This window comes from Euprymna scolopes, chromosome 15, assembly GCF_053919585.1.
Source record: "Euprymna scolopes isolate OS-2025 chromosome 15, ASM5391958v1, whole genome shotgun sequence".
Lineage (NCBI taxonomy): Eukaryota > Metazoa > Mollusca > Cephalopoda > Sepiida > Sepiolidae > Euprymna > Euprymna scolopes.
In genome coordinates this window covers 14,649,931-14,665,716 of record NC_136496.1, presented here as the reverse complement: position 1 = coordinate 14,665,716, position 15,786 = coordinate 14,649,931, and the positions used below count along the sequence as shown (strand labels likewise).

General features: G+C 35.6%; 1 protein-coding gene across 1 annotated transcript; it reads left to right on the top strand.

Annotated features, from left to right (window-relative positions):
* Nucleotides 1-10,193: 10,193 nt before the first annotated feature.
* On the top strand, nt 10,194-10,838 carry LOC145294261 (uncharacterized). The gene has a single exon (XM_080141360.1). It carries the CDS (start codon nt 10,194-10,196, stop codon nt 10,836-10,838), a length of 645 nt encoding a protein of 214 aa, XP_079997486.1.
* The last annotated feature ends 4,948 nt before the right edge of the window (nt 10,839-15,786 follow it).

The window sequence follows — 15,786 nt, the reverse complement described above, 5'->3', positions numbered from 1 at the left end:
TGTAAACTAGCAGTACCCGCTAACCGACGTTGCCCGGTGGAAGCGTGCCCTTCCCTCGCGAAAAAAGTAAAGTATGGTTGTTGTTGTTGTTGTTGTTGTTGTTGTTGTTGTTGCTGCTGCTGCTGCTGCTGCTGCTGCTGTTGCCGCTTCCGCCCAAGACACATCCAAGCCACACGACATTAAAAACAATTACAAGATAACAAATATCAGCGGTGTAAAAATAAAATAATTCGACGCAGTCGTCAGACCAGGTGAACGGAATATCAAAAAAAAAGCCATCCATTGAGACTAAAAAACGAAATACACTATCGGACAGTTTTAAATCAAAATAATTGATTTTATTTTAGAAGTAAAACATTTAACCAATAAACTGAAAGCAGAACTTCTCATTTGTATTTCAGAGTTTAATAAAAACATGGCACTAATGCATATTGTGAACGTCCGTGTCAAAATCCAAGTATCAAATAAAGAAATCGGTGCCTTTTCGTTTTCGTTCTCTCCAGAACTATTGTTTCATTTTGTGTGGTCGCCTTTCGGGTCTTTCTAATAATAATTTCACTATTTTTAGTTAAATGTTCACGTTAAATTAACGTGTATATTTAACTAAAGATAGTGAAAATAGGCAAATAAAAAATGAAAATTCACAAGTAAAGTTAAAGGTTTAATAAAAATATCAAGATCTTTTTTTAATGGCGTTTTAAGGATTCCAGAAAATATTATATCCTAAAAATTATGATAAAATAAAACCAGTAGAGATAAAGATCTGTTTTTTTTTGTTTATTTATGGAAAAGTATTTTACCCGTGATTTATAAATGTTCTGTTTTTGCTATTTAGTTGTACAAGTAGACTTCAACCATGTTATATAAAAAAAGGGATACGTTTGGTTGATATCAGTGTATAGATTAGCCACATTTTTTAACAAATAAAAGGATTTAATGTGTTTTATTTTATGATTTACAATTTTTATTGTATAATTGAAAATTTAAAACATTGAACAACACAAACAATACGTTGTATAACAAATAAAATACAAGTGGAAATGAAGATTTAAAATGGTTAAATGCGTTTTCATTAATAATTTAAAAATTTTAATTTATAATTTAAAATTTTTAATTTATAATTTAAAATTTTTAATTTATACTTTAAAAATTTTAATTTATAATTTAAAAATTTTAATTTATAATTTAAAAATTTTAATTTATAATTTAAAATTTAAAACATTGAACAATACAAATAATATAAGATTTTGGTTTGATTATAAATTTTATTCTCGGATCCATATGATGATGCACGGAAACGCAAGAATTCAATATTTAACTTCATTTTTCATTATTTCTTTTCGAGGACAAAACCAAAAATTTAGTTATATTGTTCGATGTTAATATTTTATAAAATAATACACAGGTAATCATTTTAAAACTTCCTCTTGCATTATTTCTTTTGTTTATATGTTAAACAACGTGGTTAATCTTAATTAAATTTTACTAAGAGGATTACATTTTCAGTAATCACGTAAGTATAAACAAAACTTCTGTTTACGATATATATATATATATATATATATATATATATATATATATATATATATATAGTCAATCACATACAGTCCTGTTTCGTTGTATCATAACGCATCAGTTCCGCTAGACTAGCATCTCTCCCAAGCCAAGGGTTGAACCTAGAACCGTCGTGTAGACAGTCGGCAATTCTCCCACTCGACCATGGAATCGACGCCCGTAACTAACACGTCGAAATGTCTATTTAAATAGACACCCGCCACCACTTTTATAGTGCTCAAATCGCCTGTTCGTAAACAAACAAACAACGAGCTTCGCATTTTCAGCCAATTAAGTAGCGAGTGAGATTATTTACGACAGTGCTCTACCCAAAGAGGGGGGGCACATATATATATATATATATATATATATATATATATATATATATATATATATATATATATATATATATCGGTGTTGATCCAACGGTTGTGAGCTAAATGTTTTGGTTTCGATTGCTTAAATTAGATAAAATCAAATGTTTGTACTATAAGTAATGACGTATGATGAGAAGTAGTAAGGTTGCGCATCTTTAAAAAAGGGGCTAAGGTTCTCAAACTTAATAGAAAGATTGTTCTACATGGTAAAATACTGTTTTAACTGACACCCTTTTCAAAGTTAAAGATTCAATCCTCAATGCAGGGGAGGCTTTAAATATAATTGCGAATTTGTTAGGGCTTCTACCCGGCCGTGACTGATGCAATGAGAGCATGTACTCCTGTAGATTTCATAAGGAGTAAATGTTTCCGATTTCAACAAAAAGATTTCCGAATTGGACAAGATACATCTAAAGACGCTCGGAGTTTACATTGACCGAAACGTTGTGAATCTAACACATAAGATGAGAGCAGTAGTTTGAAGAATACGAATTATATAACCTCATCCACAGATACTAACCAGTGATCCCAGTAGAATTGGCAACTGATATCCAAATCATAAACATTTCGTTTTAAGTAATAACAAAGGATAACTTTCACGTTAATTCATCATCATCATCATCCTCATCATCGTCGTCGTCGTCGTCATCCTCATCGTCATCATCATCGTCATCGTCATCATATATTCCGTCATTCTTGACGATGACTAGTTGGGGCCTTAGTGCTTTATCTCTCGGTATTGGCGCAGTGTCAGTCCATCACCACAGGACGTCCCACCTTGGCTCCAAACTTGCTAGCTCAGTTGAGGTGCAGTATCTGTTGCGCATCAGATAGCTACACTCTGAACCTCAAATGTTCATGCTCATTAGAGCGGACCTGCGACGACTGGCAGCAGAGGAGGGCGCAGCTTCTGGCCGAAAGTAATCTCAGCAAGGTAAACTTCGCCCTATCGTATCCGCTACTACGTCTTTTCTTTCTGGATGAGGTTCCATAGCCTTTTAAGGAAAACTGCAAGGCAGCAGTAGGATTTGAAGTCAGAGTTCCAATCTCTTAGCCTTCTTGTTTAGGTTAATTAAAGTCACTTAAACACTATATAATCCACAAATTTGAAATTTCCCCCACTCTTTATCTGTGCCCAAATACAAACATAGATTCCATGAGCAGAGCTTCTTTCTCAGAAGTGCACAATTGGGGAACTCTCTTCCGTTCACCTGTTTCCCACCTGACTACAACTTGGATGTTTTCAAATCCAACATAAACAAACTTCTGACAAACCGCTCCCTTAAGTAAGACACACTATCAAATCTCCAATACTAATGATTACTACAATACTATCTCATTGATTACTGTACACGCAATAACTGTTATCCCTGAGTGGCCTCCGGGCCTTGATAAGTTGTGACCCCCATGTAAAAAAAAAATTATTTCCACCTTTTGTGTATTTTAATTCACAATTCTGAATGAATTTATAAAATTCTGTACGTACAGATATATATATATATATATATATATATATATATATATATATATATATATATAGCCGCACTGATGAGCTGTGAAACAGCGAAACAGTACTGTATGTGGATGACTATATATATATATATATATATATATATATAAACATTTACTTTTATAAAGGACTATTTATTTCAAAATACGAGCGGCGTGCTAAAAGTAATGTCTTCTATTTTTAATTACGTCTAAACTGATCAGAGGGAATCGTAAAAAGTATTGTTAAGATGCATGAACTCATGCATTTGTAACCTGAGAATTCCACATGCCTGTTTCAGGTATTGACGGTGTTAGAATCTAAGAAAGAAACCTCTGTATCAAGAATTTAGTAACCATGTAGAAAGATAAATTCTGGAGTACACAGTGACCCTCATTTGAATGGTACCTCTTTTGTCTGTATAACTCTTCTACGTTAAAAAAGAAGGCGTTACTTTCGGAACTACCTTGTGTACTCATCGTTGCTGGTTTGCAATATTTTTGTCTCTAAAGAATTGATTACTCCTATGTATAAGTTTTGCGAATTTGTAAATTATTTCAAAGCAACTCAATGATTAATTTTCTCTATTCTTATAGTGTGTTCGTTAGTTCCGATAGTAAGATATTCTACGGCTAATGGCGTACAATATCTAATTTTGTTGTTGAGACGTTTCTTTCGTCTATCAATACTCATATATGACGTCAAACAACCTAACATGTGTCCCTGGATGAAAGTTTGTAAAATGTGTTTATTAATGAGAAGATAAGACATAAGGTTATCATCAAGAATAAAAACGGCTACATGTTCTCATATGTTTAATCTTTTTTATTAAAATGTATCTGCAAATTTATTGTCCCAACTATTTCTTAATCTCTGCAGCCTTTCTCTAACAGACGTCACGTTGGTGGAATGGAAATGGAAGTTTCCGTTTAGTCTCGAAAGACAATTGATACCCCATGTAAGGGTATCTGTACGTGAAATTGTGGGTCAAAGGTTGCGCAATCCACTGCTTGAGTCTAGTGGCAAGGAGATGTTCAAGACGACTGGAAACAACGCCGAGATAAGCGGAGAGCACATACAGAACATGAAATTCCCAACTGGGTACTTATTTCAAGTACTAATCAGGTTCAACGTTGTTTAGCTTCGGTGATCTTACCGGAACCGGTGTGTCAACGTGATTATGCCGTATGTCACGTTGGCGATCTCACTCTTTTCTATAAATATTATTGTGATATGTGTTCTTGGGAAATATCTGATCTATTCACTACTTTTTGTATTCTGGATTATTTTTTCACTCATTGTAAGGCATTTTCTTATTTTACAAGCTTCTCTCAATGGCACCGAGCTTGTTGAACTCTTTGATTGCTTGCATTTAACGTTGGTCTTTTAAAGACTGGAATCACTAAGAATTATCTGTATTTGATAGAATCATCTTTTGGTTAATTTTCGCTACTCAAATCGAGCGGCTTTATGTCTTGGAGCGATTCCATTAAAAATGAGTCCTTCATTATAAGTGAATATACAGCAGCATAAAACTGGTACAGTAATTATTGAAAAGCAAAACTATTGTCAAATTGCTGTAGCATCATTAAATTAAAGGAACTCCGCCTATGCATAGCAATTTTCCTTTCTAACGTGTCTGCTTATGACATTTCCTCTATTCCCTATGAGAGCTATTGCCTATTTGCTGAAGCTCCGTTATGGGACCGACAAGGTAAATTTATGCAGCCAGCGGAGACGATTTTATTGGTAGTTGGCTTCTCCTTTAAATAAATTGACCTTTCGTTTAGCACTGCTGTCTCTGGGAGCAAACAAAATTGCGTAAAGCGAATCTCTCTTCTTTCGATGCTCTACTAATTTGTTCAGTTTTCGAAGCTAAATATGGTTACCAGGCAACGCACAGTCTCAGTTCAAGAAGAGGAAAATTACGGGTTAAAGCATGAAAACATCGAAGATGATGGTGCCGTATAGGTATCCTTTAATTTTTATGTTTTACAAGGGTTTAGCATTTATCAAGGGAATGGGTTAATGAGTTGTGGTGGTCGGTGAGATAAGCATAATAATCGGTAATTGTAGAAATTGGGATAAATTTAGTTATTTATTCCCTGAAAATTATCATATTTTAACAATAACCAATCCTCATCTAAACAAGGCCGATAGCCATTAGTCACGTGCTCTCGTGTAATGAATGAATGAGTGAATGTGGGATTGACATGAAATTCTTAAAGATAAACTAAAATGACGGAAAAATGGGCTTAAATGACTTAAATAAATAAAAAGTAAATGACTTAGAATTACTTTAATGACCTTAAGGATGAATTGAATGGCCTTAAGAATTACTTGAATGCTTAAAAAAATAACTGGAATCCTTCAAAAATAACTTGAATGATCTGGAGAATGACTTCAATGACTTTTAGACTGACTGGTTGTGAAGTGGGTGATCATCTTACATTAAATTAATACAGAAAACTGATCCCCCACTTTATATCACAAAGTTACAAACATAATTACAGCACGTAGTAAAAAAAGATACTACACTTTGATATTGGCCAAAAGGCCAAAAAAAAAAAGCTTAAAAAGCTAAGAACAGCATCTATTAGAAACAGACCTTTGATCTTAACCAAAAAGGCCAAACACAAAAGTGTTACGGAGAGATCGACAGACCGACCGACCAACAGACCGACCGACCAATAGACTGACCGACGGAGTGACTTATAGAGTCGCTTGCACGCGACTAAAAGTCAGAAACGTCATTTAAAATTATTATTCTTCTTTGACAAATGAGTTCTAAAAGTACGAGGCCATATTGCGATATGTACTTGTTTTTTAATAAAATTAACCCGGAACTGACTACAAAATCTTATATATAAAAGGCTATACGTCTCTCTGTCTGTCTGTCTGTTTGTCTCGATATATTCAAACTCTATCTCCTCCGAATCTAAAAGTCGCAGAGCGGCGCTACAGGCCTCAAATGATTGGAATTTTTAAGGACTTTCTGAGTCTTTAGCCGGGTAAAAAATTTTAGGGGGTCAAAAATAAGTAAAAATTTTTAAAAATGGTTCCACATTTTGGGCATTAATTTTTAATTTTTAATCAGCTTCTATGCGTGTCACGTTGGTAGAGTAGTAACATCATCAGCTTTGCATGGTACAGTTTTGGTTTAGGTTTCGATTTTAGATGATGGCAACGAAAAACATTTTTGTTTTAATTTTTTACATCACGGCCCTATAATAATATATACGAAATATGGGCAAATTAAAATATCATATTTAAGCGTATTTGACGACCGGGCAAAAGCGGGCATCCCCCTCCTCCAAACTGCTCGTCTAATATATAAACGGTTATATGTCCGTCTATCTGTCTCCATATTTTCAAACTCTATCTTCGAAAGTAAAAGTTGTAGAGTGGCGCTACGGACCTCAGATGATTGATTTTTTTACAGACCGTTGTTTGATGTTTCTTTTGCCGGTTTTAATAGTTTTAAAGGAGTTAAAAGTCCATAAAATCGTTATACATTTTGTATATTTATTTTAGTTTATTTTTAACAAGTTCATATGTGTCACGTTGGTACAGTGGTAACGTCACCGACTTTGAATTCAAGAGTTTTGCTTTCGGTTCCGATTCTAGCCGATCGCATCGAAATACTTTTTTTTTATTTTGGAAATCACGACATTATAATTTTGTAATTGGACGAAATAAAGTGTCATATTTAAGCGTATTTTATGACCTATCAAAGCCGGGCGTCTCCCCGTTAGTCTAATGTATAAAAGACATTATATTTGTTTCTATATTTTCAAACTCTATCTTTTCAGAAACGCAGAACGGTGCTAGGGGTCTCAGATAATTGGGTTATATATATACCGTTCTTTTATGGATATTTAGTCGGTTAAAATAGTTTTTAAGGAGTCAAAAATGGGTAAAAATTAAAAAAATCGTTATACATTTTGTGCATTAACTTTAATCTATTTGTAGTCAATTCATATAGGTATTAGAGCCCAAAACAGAAAATGTTAAGCGGTCATAATAGGGGTCAAAGTTTAAAAAATTGACCGTTTTTTTTCTTTATTTATTTGCTCAGCATACACCCCACACCCGGGCACCCATACTTGTATATCTATAAAAGTGAAAGTGTCTGTTTATCTGTCTGTCTGTGTGTCTGTCTGTGTGTATACATTTCCCTACGCAATAACTCTGTCAATTTAGACTCGAAATTTGATTTGAGAAAATTTATGTGATCGATTTTCGGCCAGAAATTTGGCTGTTAAGGGGTCAGTTCACCGATTTTACCTTTGAGAACTCTACCAAACTCCTCCGACAATTTTCAGTCTAAACACTTAAAATTTTATATATAGATTCCTTGGACATAGATCTAACTTAATAATGTGATTTGAGCCCAAAACAATAATTATTAAGGGGTCATAATAGGGGTCGAACTTTAACAAATTGATTTTTTTGCTAAACATACACCTCCAAACATCCGGGCAACGCCGGGCTGAAATACTAGTGTATTTATAGATTAATCATACTTACCCACTTTTTTTTTACTTGTTAAGAATTTAAACCAGACGTAACTAACTGGCCGCTCAGCTTCGCTCAGAACGTGGCGGCTTTTAAATATAACGAAATTACCAAGAAAAAATTACGAAAATAAAAAAAGAAACAACGACCTACTGCAACCATTTCTGTTTGATTCTTTTAACATTTTTTTAAGTTTCTTAATTGAAAAATAAACAACTTGTATTTTTGTAAACAATTTTTCTGTCAAAATTAGACAAACTTAATTGCATAGCCAGTTTTTGCGTTTTTCATATTTTTAACTAAGGTTTTAAGATCTTTTTCATGTATTATTTTTTGCATGCGAGTGTAAAGTAAAAAAAAAAATTCTGTAGGGTGTGGCTTGGCAACCGATTTATATTTAATTAAGATAGCCGGGATTTTAGCGTCGGATTAGATAGACTTTTCTACGGTCGCATCAGACGATGTCAAAGTAAGGTGAAAAGCGAGAACGGATGTGGAAGAAAGCCAACCAGATGCGGGGATTCATACCGTATAACGCGGAGTCCAAACAATAACGATAATGACATTTATATTGGTTACACACACGACGACGGCTGTGTCGATTCTTGGGGCTTCATATTATTACAGAGCTGAGACGTTTATACAATTATTGTTAACAGAGATGTTTACTGACGATAGTGGGGGCACATTACTTGGAAGGGTTTTTTACGAAGTTCGTTAAAGATGATGATGATAAAACAGATTTACCTTTTCGGTTGTAAAGACGACACGAAGACAAACAGTTACAAGATATAGAGGATGATTTCTTTATTCATCTGTCGCCCAATTGATTATGTCAGGAATTCAAACTTGTATGACTTCATGGTCTCTCTTTAACCCTTCGCTATAAAGGTCATCAGCTTCACTCTCTGACCTTCTCTTCCTTTCTTGCTCTGAGTGTGACTCTCTGATTATCTCCGATAATCTCCTAACCCCATTTCAATATATTGAGGATATACTTTGTTTTTGACGTCAGAATTTAACCAACGTTATTCACTTGAATTTATATAAGTCTGTCTGTTATGGAGAGGCAAAGTGCGAATGAATTCAAAATCCGGGCAGACAAAAACGTAACCCAGGAATTGTGATGACCTGATCCTATGACGCAAATCGTTTTATGGGTCAGGCCGTTTTATGGAGCAAGATGTGAATGAACTCATGTCCAGGCTGACAAAAATGTAACCCGGGAATCGTGATTATCTGGATATGACGTAATTCGGTCGGGGGTAAGACTAAAAGCAAACGCCGGGCTGGTCAAAATATGGGTCAATGACGTCAATTGATTTATGGGTTACCAGGTCGAAAGTCCATACAAGTGAGATGGTAAACAAAAACAAAGGAGAGACGCGGAGACGGGGAACAATACACAGACGCGAGGAATGTACCCTGTCTCTAGATGAAGCACTAAGACTCTTCCTAAGACGAACAACAACAACAATACAGAATATACGTCATCTTAATACAATCCAGTATATAAATATATACAATTTGGTCCCGTGACAATTTTTTTATTCTACAAGAATAAAAAAAGAGAAACTACAAACACGAACAATATCACGAAAACAACGAAAAAAAGGTCCTTTCGAAAAAAAAAACCTCCCAAAATCAAGACTGTCAAATTAAAAAAAAGGGGTGGGGGGGGAAGAAAAAAACAGGAACAAAAGACAAACGAGGTAAGTCGAATCCGATTCTTTCTTTGTTTGTTTCTGCTCTAAGGTTATATATATATATATATATATATATATATATATATATATATATATATATATATATATATTTAAAAAAACACTTCAAGCTTTCGGTCAGAGAAAGAAAAAGAAAAGAAAGAAATTCGTAATTGTTTGACGAAATTAATGAAACAGAAAAAATAATTTTTTTTTTCTTTTTTGTTTTTTGTTTTCTCGTCTGACGTTGTTTTTGTTTGTTGTTTTGGTTAAGTTGAAAAAAAAAGATGGAACAGCAAATCTTTTCAAATTTCATACAAGGCTTAACCATTGAGCTTAGGAACACGGTGGGGGGGCTATTTCAAAAACTTTACGAGGCGAGTCCCTTCTAAAGAATATAAGAACTTTAAAAATAGAAGGGGCGGTGGGGATAGGGTGTGGTTGCAAGTGATAGAAAAATATTATAGAATAGTCGGTGCTGGGGATGAAGAAAAATGCCAGGCAGCACTATTCACTACTAGGGGCCAGGTTGGACTCTTCATTAACGGATTAATGGCAAATAATGAAGGGTTAACGTGGCTAGAATTGAAAAGGGACTTAGAAGATTATTATGGGATAGTCGCAAATCCCAACAAGAACATAATAGAATTAGCTAATATAAGACAGGGTAGAGTCGAAACTATTCAAGACTATATGCAGAGAATAATGATACTAGCAGAAGGAGAATATAGTGCCATAGATGCAGGTAATGAATTAGTAAAAAAACAAGTTCTAGGATTTTTTATAGAAGGCCTCAGAGATAAGGATGTGAAAATGGCCGTAATGAGGGATGAACCTACGGATCTCCATGCAGCTTATGAGAAAGGCTTAGCAGAAGTAAGGTGGAAAATTCGGCTCAACGCAAACCGTGAATACGATGATGAATCCATGGAGGTTTGTCATGCGAGACGACAGGTTAGAGCCGAAGCCGTAGGTCCAGCAAAATTTCCAAAACAAGATAGGTTGAAAAGATTAGAGAATAGGGGGCCTGTATATAAGGCTAGAGAAAAGGAAAAAACTAGACAGGGTATAAGGTGTTTCAATTGTGGTAATGTGGCCCACATATGGAGAGATTGCAGACACTGCAAGCAGGGAAACGGAGACGCACCGTTCGTACAACGCCCGACGAACGGAACGAAGGCATACCGACACATGTAATCGGTAACATGGGCGCTGCAAATTCCGTTTCTATTAGAATAGATAGAAATAGACTCAGAGCTTTAGTAGATACAGGCGCAGAGGTTTCTGTCATAAAAAGTAGCGTTTTTAAAACACTTATACAGAGACCTGAGCTACATAGTAAATCAATTAATTTAAAGACAGCTAATGGGTCCCCATTAATTGTAGAAAGCATCGCCCGATTAAGTATAAGGATAGGAAGTCAATTTATCCACCATGATTTCGTTGTGGCGAAAAACCTCAATAGAAATATAATACTAGGTCGGGACTGGCTTAGACAAAATTGGGTGAGGCTATACTTTGACTTAGGGGCGATAAAAATAGGAAATGAATATATAGCGTTAGAAGAAGATGCTCATATCTCAGTTATAGTAAGACTTGGGGGAAAATAACATAAAAACCCCAGCACCTGCATACAGCTCGTGCGGGTATTAAAAACGGTGAAGGGCTAGAGTATGAGGTAGAGCAAATAGATAGAGGATTTCTTAGTGTTCTTAGTGGTATTTCAGTAGCAAATACCGTAGTAAAAATTAAAGTATCAAAAAGTTTTCCTCTTTTTATAATGAACAACACCAATCAGACGGTTAACTTAAGAAGAGGGTGCAAAATAGCTGGTAAAATAATGGAAATTACCATGCCAAAGAAACATAGTGAGAAGATCTCTGAAAAAAACTTGAAAAGGGATAAAAGTGCCCGAAGAATTCAAGTTAGATATCAATAAGGTGCTAAAGCGAAACAAGAACTTGTTCGTAACGGGAGATAAGAACTTGGGCAGTACCAATACGGTAGAGATGCGTATTGATACTGGAACGCATGAGCCCATACGGAAATGCCCGTACCGGACACCGCTTAAGCAAAGAAAAGAAGTAGAGGCTGCAATAGGGGAAATGATGCAGGCTGGAGTAATCGAAAGATCAAACAGCCCGTGGAGTTTTCCGATAGTTTTAGTAGAGAATAAAGACGGAACTAAAAGGTTCTGTGTAGATTTTAGGGCACTAAATAAAATAACAAAGAAGTATGCCCGGGCGTTACCAGTTATTGTTGATATTTTAGCCTCGCTTGGGTCGGCAAAATACTTCTCAAAGTTAGATTTGAAGTCAGGGTACTGGCAGGTTAAATTGAATGAGAATGATAAGGAAAAAACTGCATTCACCTGCCACAAGGGGTTGTTCCATTTTAATGTAATGCCGTTCGGACTTGCGAACGCCCCCGGGGTCTTCCAGGAATTAATGTCCGTAGTTTTACAAGGACAGGAAGAATTCTCTGTACCGTATTTGGATAACATTTTAATATTCTCCAATACAAAGGAAGACCATATAAAACACATAGATAAGGTCTGATGTAGTTTGCGCAAACACAATCTTAGATCAAAAGCAACGAAGTGTGATTTTTTTAATAAAGAAATACAGTATCTGGGGTTCAAAGTTAGTGAGAGGGGTGTACAGCCAGACATGGATAAAGTCAAGTCTATAAAAATGATTTCGACTCCGACCACTATAAAGCAAGTAAGAGCTTCCATTGGTATGACATCGTACTATCGGCGATTTATAAAAAAAATTTCCGATATCGCCGAGCCGTTAATCCGATTAACGAGGAAGCATGCACGATTTTATTGGGATGATGCATGTCAATCTGCCTTTGATAGCCTAAAAACGAAGCTTGCAGATATGGTAACACTGGCTTATCCCGATCCGGACAAGACTACCGACTGTATACAGATGCCTCTGATCATTCGATTGGGGCATGTCTGTCACAAATGGTCTATGACCCAAAGGAGGGTAACGAGGTAGAAAAACCTATTTACTTTTTATCCCCCAAGTTGAGTAATACTCAAACCAGATGGTCAACAATAGAAAAAGAGGCATATGCGATACACTATGCCCTGAATAAATTAAATCACTATTTGCATAGACTATTGGAGTATTTACTGAACTCATCAATACAAATATAAATAGGAAAATACAGACGTGGGCTTTAAGTATGGCTGGCTATAATTGCACCATACGGTACTTGAAGGGGAAAGACAACGTCTGTGCGGATCTCTTGTCACGCGCTCTAGATTCGAGCCAGGACAATGATGATCCCCCAATAGAAATAGACAGTAGGAATTACACGGTGAGTGCAATAAACTCAAATCATTTTTAACCAAAAGATTTTGCACCCATAAGGATGCTGAAGGCTCACCGATAGCACACGAGCGTCCTACATTTAAACTTCAGACCGACCAACAATATGGATTTAGGCAGGCCGGTTCCACAGCAGACATCCTAACTGTAATCTCTGAACGTATATACAATTTACTGGACAAAGCAAGGGGAGGGTAGAGCGGTAACTCTAGATATAGAAAAATCAAGGTTGTCCTTGACGATCGGACATCTAAACAATATGATATAAATGCAGGTGTGCCTCAAGGGTATATTCTTGGACCTCTATTATCCCTAATATTCATAAATGACCTCCCTGATAAAATTGTCTGTGAGATGAGTATATATGCTGATGACACCACATAACATGAAATGACATAACAGACACCACATAACATGACATGACGTAACAGACACGACAGGAAAACAAATGAACATATATCTAAAGAAATGGAAGAAACACTAGAGGATGACTTCCGATCTGTAGTGGAATGGGGACAAAATGGATGGTCACATTCAATGATGCGAAGACTAAACTTGTTTCATTCAATAATTACCTTCTCTACCAGCAATAGCAATGGCCAAAGACTCTTTATGTGAAAGTACATCTTTTAAACTCCTCAGTCTAACGTTCACAGGAAACATGAGTTGGAACAATTACTTTGAGAGCATTGCCAGGACCGCTGCGAAGAAGGTATGTTCTCTCTTCCGTGCTAGAAAGCTACTAACGCCCGAAATATCCTATACCTCTATAAGGCCACCATTCGCCCATGTATGGAGTATTGTTGTCATGTTTGGGTTGGTACATCTGCTACTAGTCTCTCGCTCTTGAACAAGGTTCAAAAGAAAGTCGCCAACCTAATAGGTTCTGGACTGTTATCCAAGCTTCAACCTCTATCCAATCGACGAAATATTGCATTCCTCTGCCTGTTCTACAAGTACTTTAACGGTGAATGCTCCGAAGAACTGCAAGCACTTGTACCCTCTCGACGTAAATAACTCCGACAGACCCGACAAGCAGCTAAATCCCACCCCTTCACAGTAGACATCCCTAGATGAAAGAGAGCCTTCTACTCCAGTAGTTTCTTCCCCAGAACCGCTAGACTTTGGAACTCTTTCCCAACTGTACTGACATGCAGAAGTTCAAGTGTAACGTGAACCAACATTTACTTGCCTAACTCTCAACATAGTACTCCTGTAGCTTATGTCCCTGATAGTAGCCCCCTACATCAAAGTGGCGATGTGCCTTGTTTGGGGTGAAAATGTAAAAAAACAAAATGTTTTTAAAAACAGTGCTTTCCGACTAACAGTATGGATTTATGTAAGATTCTCTTCTTCAGATATCCTAATTGTAATTTCTGAACGTGTATCCCATGTCCTGCATAAGGAAGGGGAGGCTAAGCCAGTGACTGAAGATCTTTGACAGTGTATTGCACGATCGTGTTCGCAGAAAAATTAAATCATGGTATTACTGGACGAATACTCTATACTATCGAATCCTTCTTAAATAGGTTGTCCTTGATGATCGCACGTCAAAACAACATGATATGTGTCAGTGTTGATGAGTATATTTGATGATGCCACCACGCTCTATACCAAATACGAGGGAAACACTTTAGAGGAAGACCTCTAGTCGGTAGTGGAATCGGGGATATAAGCGAAATTAAAATAATTCACCTCTGCATCTTACTATATGCTAGTGAATATCATTAATTAACGAGATTCCTCGTTAGTTCTTATGCAAAAAATATTCCTGGTTTTTCAAAGACAGTGTCACATTTGTAGTCGTGAGTGAAGACAGTGCAAATGGAAAAAATTGTTTATATACTTAGCTGTATAATTTTGTATTGTGACTAATTTACCAACGAAAATTGTTAGTTGAAGGTACAGAATAGTTAATGATTGATTATTTAACCGCAAGCTATTACAGTGAAATGAATAAAATGGACGAAAGAGCAACATTAAACAAAATTATAACCTGTGACCGTTTAAAAGAGAAGGCGATGTGGTCACGTGGCTGAATTCACTAAAGCTGGTTGAAATATTAAATAGTGATTCTTATGCCATTGGAGAGGAATGCATAGCTGTCTATTCGGAAATGAGGAAACAAGTATCAGATCTTGAAAGAACCATGAAAGCAGATAAAATTTTTAACCATACCATGGTGCTGACAAAACCTCCTGTGAACTAGGAGCAGTTACAAGCTCTACCGTAACAATATATATATATATATATATATATATATATATATATATATATATATATATATATATATATATATATATTTACCGTAACAATATATATATATTGTTACGGTAGAGCTTGTAACTGCCTCTCTCTCTCTCTCTCTCTCTCTCTCTCTATATATATATATATATATATATATATATATATATATATATATATATATATATATATATATATATATATATTGGTTGTTGTTTTACGGCGCATCCAAACTTTTTCGGGTTATTTTATGCCGAGTCAAGTTATTTTGGAAAAGGTTTTATGCACCATGTTCTTTATATATTTTGTAGAATTTTGTTTGGTTGTTTTTGTTTTGCGGCATATCAACGCCTTTTCGGGTTATTTAATGCCGAATCAAGTATACTAAATCAACATTTTTTGGTTATTCAAGGTGTATTCAGTTATTTTGTAGAAGTGTATTTTTTTATTCTTCAAGCTATTTGTATCTTCAATCACTAGTTTATAGTGTTTAGTTTGGTGGTTTTGTAGTGGATTTTACCGATTTTGTTCCCTGCCCTGCAGAACATTAATTAGTT